This window comes from Megalops cyprinoides, chromosome 3 (genome assembly GCF_013368585.1).
Source record: "Megalops cyprinoides isolate fMegCyp1 chromosome 3, fMegCyp1.pri, whole genome shotgun sequence".
In the NCBI taxonomy this organism is placed as follows: Eukaryota; Metazoa; Chordata; class Actinopteri; order Elopiformes; family Megalopidae; genus Megalops; species Megalops cyprinoides.
The window spans coordinates 36,791,154-36,803,613 of NC_050585.1; the positions used below are offsets into that span (position 1 = coordinate 36,791,154).

Genomic DNA, 12,460 nt, shown 5'->3' on the forward strand with positions numbered 1-12,460 from the left:
TAAATTTGACAGAAAAAGAAATCAATTGCTGTAGTAAATGTACATATTGTGTATGTAGAAGCAACTGGAAGATCAGTAACACAGTTTTACTCTTGTGAAAATACCAGTTTGCTTGCTACAGCAGCACATATACTAAAATTGTAACAGTACAGAGAATATAAAAAAGGTGCAGCATAACATTTCATTTCTAAAATCCAATCACCATGGGAGACTGTTTACAGTAAATCGGTATGTCCGCTGGAAGAACAAAGACTAAATATATGAACAAGTGTACTCAGAAGAAGAGTGTGCTTGGCAATATTATACATGAGGACATTTTCAACTGACATTTAGTGTATGTGTTAATATTGCAAAAGTTACTCTATTGCTACATGGAGGTGTTGCTGATGACTTTTTAGTCTGACAGGCAATCGGAGATATATTTAAGGCTTTTCAAGACTTCCTTTGTGTTGTCTGTACAGAAATGCTATTCCTTCTTTCCATAAGATGAGGAATGCACTGCTGACATAGAATTTTACATGAATAGTGATCATTATGCAACAAGTTCACTATGGGGATTAAGAGCAAAGCACTTAAACTGCTGACCACGTCTGCTGGGCAGAGCAGGCATTCCTCCAGTATTCTCAACTTGTTCTCTGCAAACGTGGGACAAAGACTTATTGCATTCTGTCGAGAAAATAACAGTAGTCTGTAGGTCTAAACATTTCAACAGGAGTTAGATAATCTGATTGGTATGAGAAGATAAAATACACGATTCACGAACATGACAGAACAGCACTGACGTTAGACATGAAATTACAATTGCAGATTTTTTTTCTTCATTCAAGTTAAGAACTGAGGCTCATGGGAAAGAACTGCAAAAAAATGTCACGTTCTCAAAGAATTGTGGATTTATGGTGCCAGATGGCAAACCGGCCTCACAGAAAGTCCACTAACTGTGTTTCCAGTCACTGGTTCAGTCCAGTGTCTATTTCAGAGGGATGATGATGTTATGTAAGATGTAATACCCCTAAATACATAATACAAGCTCTGGAGAGCAGGGAGTACATGGACTTTACATAGTCATTGCATGAAAAGCAAATATGTACATGTCCAGGACTAAGTGTGGTAACTCCCAAAGGGTTTTTTTTATCTTCTTGTGTCATGTTGTGGACCCAAGTTTTAAATTAACTGAAAAATCTCACTAAGCAAAAGAGTGTACAGGCCACATAAGCCCCCTGCTTGTCTCATCAGAGGAAAGTTCCAAGGTCGAGCACCTCGTAAGAGTTTGTCCCACAATGCATCAGCAGAGGGTCTTGAGGGCTCCTGACGCACAGAGCAGGGTCTGCATGTGGTAAGGGGGCAGGTCCACCGAGGTCTCCATTTCCAGGGCTGGCCCCGCTTTGAGGTTAAACGCAGGGCCACGTTTCTTCATGATCTGCCCCATGCCCATGGAGGGGAACTTGCCCCGGTGCTGGGGGCTCTCGGGTTCACCGACACCTCCGCCACTGGGCGGACTGGTGCTGGAGTCTGACGTGCAAGGCAAGTCCGTCTTGCTGGGGCTCTTTTTGGGCTGGGGGGCTGGGAGCGCGGGTGGGTTGGGGATGGTGGCCTTTTTCAGGTAGGAGCTGTCCGGCTGGAAGGCGGAGACATGGCGCGGGGGCGAGAGGGCACCATTGTGGAGCTTGTACCAGGGTGACACTGGCTGCGTGTCACTTGGCTCTCCGGTGGAAGAGTCCCAGGAATGTGCCCCCACACCAACGGTGGCTGGGGCAAGGGCAGGGGCAGGTGCAGGGGTGGGGATGTCGAGCCCTCCCTGGCCGGGACTGTCGCTCGCTGGCTGCTGAGTCTCCAGGCGCCTGATTGGCTGCGGCGTACGGGGAAACAGGGGGTGGATCTCCAGGTACTCCAAAGAGGAAGAGGCCACACTCCCTCCAGGACCCAAACCAGAGTCCTTCCCACCAGTAACAGAGCGAAGCAGACCTGACGGGAACAAGAGCCAAAGGAAAACCATTTACTCATTTTAAAAAGCCCCATGTACTGTAATCCATTTATTTAGAACAATGACAATTTAGAATCTAATCCTTCAATCTGAAATTCTGAACAATAAATGTCCTGTTTGTTGTTGCTATAAGTGTATTTTTGTTTCCTTATGACGTTTTCCTCTGTTGATTCTGTTTTGGGCAGTTTTGATTATCTCCTTTGCTGGCTTTCTGATTGTGTGTCTAAAAAAAGAATGTTGGGAAATGAAACTTTATTGTTGAGGGCTACTGACCTGTAGAGCTATATGTGTGTTACACGCATATATAAAGTGTGGGTATGTGGAACCTGTCTGCAGGAAACCTATGAAAAAGATCAAGCTCATCTCTGTACCATTCAGAAATAGCCCTTGATTCCATGCAAACCATGATAGGGTGATCATCAGTCAAGAGAGCGGACAGATTGTATGACTGGTAGGTCAATAGTAGTGTCTTCATTTCTCTGCACAAGGACTACACCCTCCAAATTCCCAGAGGAGTCTGATACACCACTCCGTGAGAGTGTAACAATAATCTACATCATTTGAATAGCTACACCACAAAATCAGCAAGGCCTGCCAATCCATTTTAAGTTGCATAACAATCCTCTCTGTACCCGCCATTTCTACTGCCAAGTGTGGTATTTCTGGTTCTGGTTCAATAACCCTGAAACCTGAAACACTAATCATAAGAGCACTGTTTACAGTGTTACCAATGTGGTACAATGCCGAATATTCCCAGCATTGTTGATACTATATGCAGTGTGCACTTGAAAAGCTGTTGTGAACTGGTGTGCTCCTTCTCTGAACTGGTGTGCTCCTTCTCGTTTCTGTGTACATCAATTGTATTCGGTCCATAGGCAGTGAGAGAAGTTATGCATCATGTTGTGTGTCAGTAGTGCATTTTTGTGCCCACTCCCAGCTTTTTAAATGCCTCTAAGACTGAGTCCTGTTTGTGCTCTAGCCAAAGAGAGGGTCATTCACAGCTCAGACTGCATATCTGGACTATGCATCTGCCCCATCCTCAGCCACTGACCTGTTTTCTGTTTCTTTTCTTTGGTCGGGCCTTTGCTCAGTGCCAGGTAGATGGGTGTCTGTTTCGGAGGAATGGTGATCTTCTCAATGCGTTTTCTCCAGTGTGTCTGGAACAGCTCATTCTTCTTCTCCTTCTCCATGACTTCCTTTTCCTGCAATTTAAAGAAGTGGGAAACTGCATCAGCCTTTCTCAGCTGACCCTGTGAAAAGCAAGACTAGACGGAGCCAAGATCTCTCATATCTCACCCAACAGGCATGAAAGATGCAGACGTGGCTACTGTTAGATTTATGGTTATCGTAAAGAATTTGCTTCATAAGTGACTCCAAAGTGTTGAGTTTCAAGTGAGCCTTGTGCATGCACTGTTTTGAGTCACCTGCCAGGTGGCTGCCCTGCCACTCACCCGGTACTCCTTGGACAGCCTCCTCATCTTGTTGTTGAGCAGGAAGTACACAGCTAGGGTGTGGCTGGCCCTGTTGGTAAGTACAGCACTCAGGACCTCGCTGTGCTTGTAGCCCATCTTCTCTGTCATGTGCATGAGAACCGTGTGGTTGATTTCCTCAATGTGGATCCTAAGCGAGAGTTGGAGAGATGAGACGGTCAGCCCTGGCTGATGACCAGAACGGTTTACTTATACGCTAGCTAGTCTCTCTCTGCACAGTCTTACCTATTCAGGTACGGAGTTCCAGACTGTGGGCTCCTGAGATGCAGCCATGGGTCAGACATGATTTGGTGGATGTTGAGCCTCTTAGAGGGGTCAGGTTCCAGAAGATTCTTCACCAGGCTCACAGCATCTGTGGATAGCAGAGTCAGTAAATGCAGCTATTCTGGACATTCAGAAAAGATCCAGAAATCTTTTATGACAGCACAACCTTTTTCAAACAACACCAGGCTTTTAATGGCTTTCTTGTTTGCATGTGAACCACAACAAAAAACGCATTGTTTGCTATTAACATGGGCAGTCCTGGTTTAGACAGGAGACAAAGAATACAGTTACACAATTTGTTATCTCTGCTGCTGACTCAGAAGTGGTAGGAAAAAAATCTTTCTATCCCAGACATAACAACCAGTTTCAGTGAGTGAATAAAAGGCAATCTATCCAAAGTACATTCTCTGAAAACTAATGTAGACAGCCCATAGGCCCCTAAAATTCTTTCTAGCACTAGCAGACAGTACTGTCAGACAGCAGCACACGATTATGCAACACTAATCTCAGCCGGGTTTATGTCTGAGGAATGATATGCTATAGTTGAGAATGACGAATGAAGGAGCACCTGATAACCACGGTCTTATCACAAAACCACACCCAGAGAAACATCACAGAAACAAATCTCTGTGTTACCTACAGGAACTCTTAAATAGCTTGTGTACAGTTTGATGGAATTCTGTACTGTTGTAACTGTTGTCTTCTATTCTAGACTACAGTGCACAGACAGCAAAATTCTTTACTAAGATCTGTCATAGTAAGACAAAAAGACTCTTTGGAGAAAAGAGGCAAAGGCTTGGAGATGGGGGACTGACAGGAAAAAAAAAAAAAAACAAAAAAACAGAACAAAACCAGTTTTTCCTGCTGTTACGCAAATAAGACGATGACAAAAGTACTAATAATTCTTTGTGGGATGGTTTTAAACATGTCTACTTTGAACCACTATGTGATTTACTAATATGCAAATGAGTAAGGGGGAAAAACACCGGAAAGAAATTTGCTGTTACATAACTGCCATTTAACATTGCTGACATAATGCTAAACCATAAGACATTGACTGATATTTGTACACTGTTCCAAGATTTCAATAGTGCTTACAGAGATTTTATGTTCGGTTACATAACTGTCCAAGTTATCAACAATCCCTTGCTGACATTAGATACTGTTTTTATGAGCATTCCAACTCATATCCAGTAATTATACTGCTGAAAGAGTCACTGGGGCTCCACTAGACTTAAGAGGCTATTTCATTCAAGTGTTCTTACAACAGGAATGTTTGAGAGACACAGAGACTGAGTGCAGACCACTTCATAAAAACATTTAGCCAAAATACTTCCTCAATCAGATTTGCATGTCGGCTCCACAAGAATCTGGATGGCATTCCAAGCAGACAGATGTGGGCACGCTAGACACTTTTCTGCACTGGCAAGAAACCAAAGCCACAACAACACCAGTCCCTTGAAAAACAAACAATAGATGGTTTCACTTGAGACTTATGAAAAATGCTGTTCTCTTGCATGTAATTGAATCTTTCACGGTGGATGGAGACCAGCTTGCACACCCTTTCCACAAGAAAGGCCCTTGCAGTAGGGCTCAGTGCTGTGGGCTCCCATGTTGTATTTGGGTGCAGTTATATACATACTTGAGAACTGCTCCAGTGCCGTATTGTGCTCATGTGTGTATATACCTGAGGAGTACCCACCTAAAGGGAGCTCCGTCTCATATGTTGTTTACAGGTAAGTATGTATCTGAGGGAGAACTCCAGTGTTATGCTGTTTACAGGTAAGGATTGTGCCAGTGCTATGCCTTGTACAGGTGTGTAGGGTATGTACCTGTAGAAAGCTGAGGGGGTAGGGGGTTCATCTCCTTTTCCACCATCTTCTGGTGCAGTGCTCTGAGACTGAAGGGCTCCACAGTGAAGGGCAGGGTGCCGGTCAGCATGGCGTACATGTTGACCCCTCTATGTACACGAACACATACAGAGAAAGGCCCAGGTCAACAGTGCAGAGTAAGTCCTCACTGGGGAATGAAGGGGATAAACTAAAATTTACACCACAGATCAAGAATGATTGTATCTTACTTTTCTTTCTAGGTCACTCTGAAGCTCATTATTAATTACACCAAAAAACACGAGGAGCTGTTAACAGTGGATTCTGTCTGAAGTATGGTAAAAATCCTCATTGCCCAGCGTCTGGGTGCGCAGAATAAGTGAGATCACTCACATGGACCATACGTCCACTTTGGGTCCATACTTCTTCCTGGACAGGAGCTCTGGGGCAGCGTAGGCCGGACTGCCGCACTGTGTGCTGAACGGGTCAGAGTAGCCCAGGATCCCGGCGCAGTTGCTCAGGCCGAAATCTGAGTGCGGAGGGGGAGGGAAGAGAGGGGGCAGGGTGGTGAGAGCTGGACGATCCAATGTGTCGGGGGTTGTTAGCACGCCAGTGTTACCCATCCCTCATAGTCTTCCCCCATCGGGGTGCAAAGCACTGCTGCTAAACAGTGAACCTGTTTGCCACACTTAACACCAGCTGATTAATAAGGTGGTTATCTGCTCTGATTGTTTTACACGAAGGTGCAAGGTTATTTAGCATTAATGAGATGCTTGTTGCTGCTTAAACCCTGACCACATGTGGAAATGGGTCTCTTTTTTGTCACAGATAATGGACTCTTTGTGAGATACTATTTCAGTCTTATTTTGTGAAGTTGACTGTGCCGGGGTTTGCCCTTTTCGAGTGATTATCTTTCAGATAAGATATAATGAAAAAAAGAAAATGTTTACACACACATAAAGAAGGGTTGGATAGAGAGGTGCCATATTAAATATATTTTCATTCTATTAAATTACCTATCAACTTTATGTTGTCATTTTCATCCAGGAGAAGGTTTTCAATCTTCAGATCTCTGAAAGAAAAATTAACAGGTATGTGAAATGGAAGACAAGTGCTTTATCAGTTCGGTCATCTCTGTCCCAGGCAACAAAGGCCTCACTCAGGGATCAGATCCTTTTACAGGCCTGGGCTAAGTGACACCCTGCTCTTTCAGGAGCCATGCAGTATGTGGGTCATGCAAACACATTTTAAGTCTTATACACACCATCATATCTACACAGTTCATTAGCTAAATTATACTGCTTACTCAGCTATATGGATGATTCTAGTTTATATACTTTTGTTCCACGATCAGTTCAAAAATAGTCAACATTTTGCTGCAAAACCTTCTCCATCTCCAACTACATCTGCTCACTATTGAACAAACTGGACACACAACTCATGTGAAATGGTCACCTTGAGAATGTGCTTAAAATTCATGAGAAATATTGTTTTACAGCAGGTTGGAATATCAAATATTGGTCTACAGACCTTCCCATCAAGCCAAGGATTATACAAGATACAAGAGGAGGAAAGTTTCAGGGATGCACACAGCCTACAACTGGACATGACATGCAAACAGCATCTTCAGTGGAGGTGTTGACTACCCGTGGCTTTCCAAGAAGGGACCTGACTGATGCTGCAGCTATAAGAAGCACGGTTTCCCCAAATTAAGTCGTGCGGAATGCATGAGCCATTTTTGCACTTTGGACAAAGGACACATTGTCTCCTGTCACAAGGACTCACAAGGGACAGATTGTTGTGGAGTCCGGCACAGGAATGCTGACCAAATCTCGTCGAGTTTGGTGAATCATCCCGTGCCAGCAAATCACTGCTCTCCACACCTTAAAACACAGCCTCTACTACCAAGCTCCTGGTGTTGAGGAGCACACTTTATTTTACAATGAAAGGAGAAACTGTTGCCTCCAACCAGATATGCATATACACTACATTTGCTTAGAAGGTGATCTAACCCTGAGCAATGTATATAACTTATAATTTTACATGAGTGACAGAATAAGCACGTTTGTACATGTGTATGCATGTGATAATTAGTATGTATTAGCTCTATGTGGTTATGTTTTGGTGTTTTTGTTGTGCATGTGTAAAAACACATATACGTATCACTGTTAATGTGTGAGAGAGAGAGAGACTCACCTGTGTACCACCCCAGCTCGGTGCAGGTGCTCCACAGCCATGACCAGCTGTCTCACATACTTCTGCGCCTCCTTCTCTTCCAGGCGCTTCTTCTCGTAGATTCGGTTCATGAGGTTCCCTCCAGGGCACAGCTCCATCACCAGGTAGTAGCTGTTCTCCGTCTCCAGGATGTCCAGCAGCTGGGTGATGTTGGGGTGGCGGATCATCTGCTGGATCTGGCCCTCGCGACGCAGGTTCTTCGTCACATACGAGTCCTTCTTGGCCTTCCTCTTGTCAATCACCTTCACGGCCACCTGAGTGAGCAAAAGAAAGGTACGAGGTTTGGTGGAGAGGAAAGACAGAGAGAACATGAGCTCAGGCATGAAATTGTGTGTGTTCTGATAAGCAGGTGATACACATTACATTGCATTCACTTAGCAGATGGTCTTATCAAGAGTGACCTCGAGCACAATAGAACACAAGTGTATCCATTCAAGCTGAATGAGCAACAGTGTCAGACCAGGCTAACAATACTGTGAGACCAGTGAGTGTGAGCATACCATTATTCTAGCCCCACCCCGACTTAACTTGTGCAACCTACTACCATACATCAGTCACTAGATCACAGAATCCAAAACGCGTTGGTATACTACACATATACAAGCCGTGACACACAGCTATTACCTTTCATTAAAAACAAGTAATAATACTATACAGTTTAACTGAAGAAGAGGTGTAAATGTGTTTGCCTGTGTTCGCTGCGCTGTTTCAAAGAGAACAGGTGAGATGGATATTGACCCCCTGTCATGCAAATTAGGTCCTACCCTCTCATTTCACAGTTGCCTTCAGAGGCGCCCAGCAGGCAGCCAGAGGAGGCTGTTAACATCGCGGCCCAATGAGGGTAAAATCTGTGTGAGCACAAGTGTGGGGGAGGAGGTGGGGCACTCAACTGATCTAAAGCAAACTGACTTCACGGCTAGCGAAACCCCAAATGGCTTGTTGGCTCAGCCCATTTGTTACATACACCCTCTGAAGAAACACAACACATTCTAAGAACACTGGTACCAAACCTAAAATGCATCCTGAAGAATGCCATCCAAAGTCTATTTATTTTTATGAGGCCATTTTGAAAAAATCGTTGAAATTTATTTCACTATATGTAGCATTAAGGTGTTCCATTATAATGTCTTTGTCTGCAATCAAGCATAGATTGATCACATTGCATTGATTCTATTCACATCACGCCGGGTGATTTATTTTCTGTTGCTACACCATTATTGCTACCCATTCAAGTTACATTATTCAATTCATGTTCATAATCAATTCATCCACTATGGCTTGAATTAGCAACATGACATGAAGACTGTGGTCTGTGATGATTAATCTGTAAATGGCAATACATCAAATGAAATTCCAATTTAATTCTAATTTTAATTAGTGACCCTATGAAAAACACATAAAACCAGATTTTCAATACAGAGGACTGTTTTTCCCTTTTTCTGCTGTGTCTGTGGAAATTACCCGAACTTCAAAATGTGTTCCGTATTTGATCTAAGCCTCTCCAGAGTTCAAGCAGCATACTAAATGTCCAGCTTTAAAGAAGCCACTGAGCAACTAGTCACACACCTCCAGTTGGGCGAATAATTGGATCAATTGGGGTGACTGAGGATCTGTTTGTAGGGGCGTGGGGGGCCACCCTGTCTGTCTGCCCCCCCCCCCCCCCCCATCTACAGGAGTCACCTCAGATACAAATCTGGCATCCCAGTGTCCTGAGATGTCACATCACATATCCCTCCTTTCCTGCCTCGGTCAACTGGGGAGAGCGCAGCAGCAGCGAGACTGCTGACTGACGGCGTGTTTATCCCGCATTTTCAGACAAAGAGCCGAGGAGAAAACTGGGTTAGATATGTTCACATATCTAAGGAACATGTGCTGCGCTCCCACCCTCCCCTTCTACACCAAACCCCACCCCCCGCTCCCACCCTCCCTGATTCCTCTCCCTCTCCCCCATTGGCCTTTCCTGTTGATGCGAGGTTGAACCTCACAGGGGCTCGGAGAGAAGGAGACAGCAAACATGACGGTGGAGTGCTTTCTGATTTCTGGGGTTTGCATCATCCAAAGAGGTGTGACTTCTTCCCCCAGCAATAGTGAGCCCTCTCTCTTTTTTTTTTTTCCTCTTTTCGTTTGCGTGGGTGGTGGTGGTGGTGGGGGGGGGGGGGGTTAATCCTTTATATGCTAAATAGGAATTCCAGGTCACACAAAACACAAGTGCTTGTTTTCCCATATGCAAATGAATGGTGTAGCATGAAGCTCTAGCACAAAGGCAGACATTTTTCAGTAATAAAGCATATCAAATCACAGCCTGGACGACTAGGAGCAGGGAAAGCATTAATACATATTATTGTCCTTGCTCTGTCTTCTACAGAGGCCAATACCTGTGCATCCTGTAGAATGTGTAACTGCAAAATATTCACCATGAATACATTATAACTCTGATTCTTTCGCATACGAAGAAAGTGTTTATTGTTTAACATTTTGAGAGAGGGAATGACTGTGCATACACAACAGTAGGGACATCAAATATTTACCTGTTGGAACTTAGATGTGAGAACGTACAGTACAAAAAGGTACATCAAACAACATAATATCACATCATTAAAACATGCTTCAAGATCCACCCTTATTTGCGTTGATCACTTTCTCTGGGGTAATCGGTGATTAACTCAGGCACCTTGGGAATCTCCAGATTGCCCCTGTTGCCTAATAAAACCACTAAGGTGTGACTAATCAAGTATAGTGTTCGCATCGCTTTGCATCCCTCAAGCGTAAACAATAAAAAAAACTTGCCTTTACTTTTTTCTTTTCATACTTGTTATTACACAGTAAAAGCTAATGAAGCATCTTGTTTCCAATGCATGTGACTACGGGCTACGTAAGAAACAATATGGAATACAAATGGATTGCAGCGTGAAGTTATTTGTATTGAACGGAACCCCTTAGTTAAAGTGGCATTGTCATTATGCACGTATCGTATACATACATACATCACGAAAAATGAAACTTTTAACCATGAAAACGTGCAAGTGCGCTGTTTTAACCGCATTCTCTAATATAGGCTACAAATTTCATTAAAAATGTAGACTTAAAACATTGTCAGGACAGCTGCAGATGTGATCACGTCACACTATGAGACAGCATTTCCCACTTCATCCCAGCAAATATTTTGTAATAAAGGATGCCCATTTTGTCTACAACTTTTGGCCGTTTGCTCCTCAAGTGTCTGTGAAGACACAGACAACCATCACGCAAAAGAAGTTAATTCTCAAACCACAGACACAATGAACAGAGCCGTAGCCTACCTTTTCCCCTGTCATAGCATGAAGTCCCTCGCGAACTTTGGCAAAAGAGCCCTCTCCGAGTTTCCTTCCAATAAGGTAATTTCCGACCCTTTTGGTGTGGTAAAAATTGCGGAGAATGTCCCCCGACGTGGAGCCATTCAGAGGCGCCGGGGCGATGTTTTCTGTGCCGATGGAAACTGGGGGTTTAAACCCAAAAAGTCGAGGACCGTCGATGACCATTTCTCTGTCAGCTGCGGGCATCGCAATGCCTTCGGACTCCGTACAGTTTGTTATGCGGACAGTGCGTGGAATTGAGAAAGCTGCAACCTCGCAGCTCGCCTTCTGTGTGCTGAAACGGTATCAGTCTTGTCAGCAAGGGACATCTGAAGGAAAGTCCCTTCTGTTTGCACCCTAACCCTAATACAATATACTTAACGGACGGCGGAACATATGCCACCTGTTCAATGCAAGCGTCTGACTCTGCTGAATATGCAGCTACGAGATATTTACTGGCCGACGTTTTAGTTTTACGTAACGGTCGCATTCGTGGCTGAAAACACACAAAAGTTCAAATGAAGGTGTATAGAAAAAAGTTTATTCCAGTGAAATTCAGGCAGTCATCTCTCTTCTGATGTTTATGACAACTAAGACCAACGCAATGGGCTGATAAAACAGAACGGTTTCCCTAACGGAGCGCAATCGACGACTCTGCTGCTGTTCCGTACAGAATTGAAAGAAGTGTCTGTTTCGCGGCACTGTAAGCAGGCGTTTCTTGTTTGAAGCGTAGAAAGCCACTCCACTGCTGGGTTGCGGTAGGCTCTACTCTGTTCCTGGTAGGCAGCGGGAGCAAATGTGATCGCACCGCCAGCTTGTAAATCATTCAAGTCCCGCCCCCAATTCCCCTGAGGGATCGTTCAAAAACAACATGCGAAACCACCGTCCAGGAGAAAGAGTGAAAGTGTGTGACTTTTGGCATTGCAAAATCCCAGATTCACTTTCTCATTATTTTCTTAACTAGGTCCTCTAATCGCTGTTTTTCCTATTAAACGCATGTGGCCTGAAAGCCCAGTAACAATGAACAACAAAATAGTCTAATATTTGCATTGTAAACAATACTTTTATGGCATGTTAACATATATCAGTTCCAAATTAGCAGTATATTTTTTGATTTTATATTATTATTTTTTTTTTAATAAAATATTACATTTTACATACTGGGATTTAGAAGAAATTCGATAAATTCGCTCGTGAGCATTTGACACCAGAAGCTGCGTTCGTTATCAAGACGACACACGTGGCTACGCGTTGTTTTTGTCACAGTCCTTTCATGTAATTTTAAAAATATGAGATGCACGTATCAAGAACGACTTAAAAAGTGTTCGT

The 12,460-nt window shown here is 43.8% G+C and overlaps 1 protein-coding gene across 1 annotated transcript; it reads right to left on the reverse strand.

The window, feature by feature from the left end:
* Positions 1-800: 800 nt before the first annotated feature.
* hunk (hormonally up-regulated Neu-associated kinase) lies at positions 801-11,883 on the reverse strand. The gene is made up of 9 exons (XM_036524927.1): positions 11,099-11,883; positions 7,761-8,053; positions 6,581-6,636; positions 5,958-6,093; positions 5,568-5,695; positions 3,697-3,823; positions 3,433-3,601; positions 3,033-3,183; positions 801-1,962 (listed from the first exon to the last, which is right to left on the reverse strand). Exons 1-9 carry the CDS (start codon positions 11,336-11,338, stop codon positions 1,283-1,285), a joined length of 1,980 nt encoding a protein of 659 aa, XP_036380820.1. The 5' UTR covers positions 11,339-11,883; the 3' UTR covers positions 801-1,282.
* Positions 11,884-12,460: the final 577 nt, after the last annotated feature.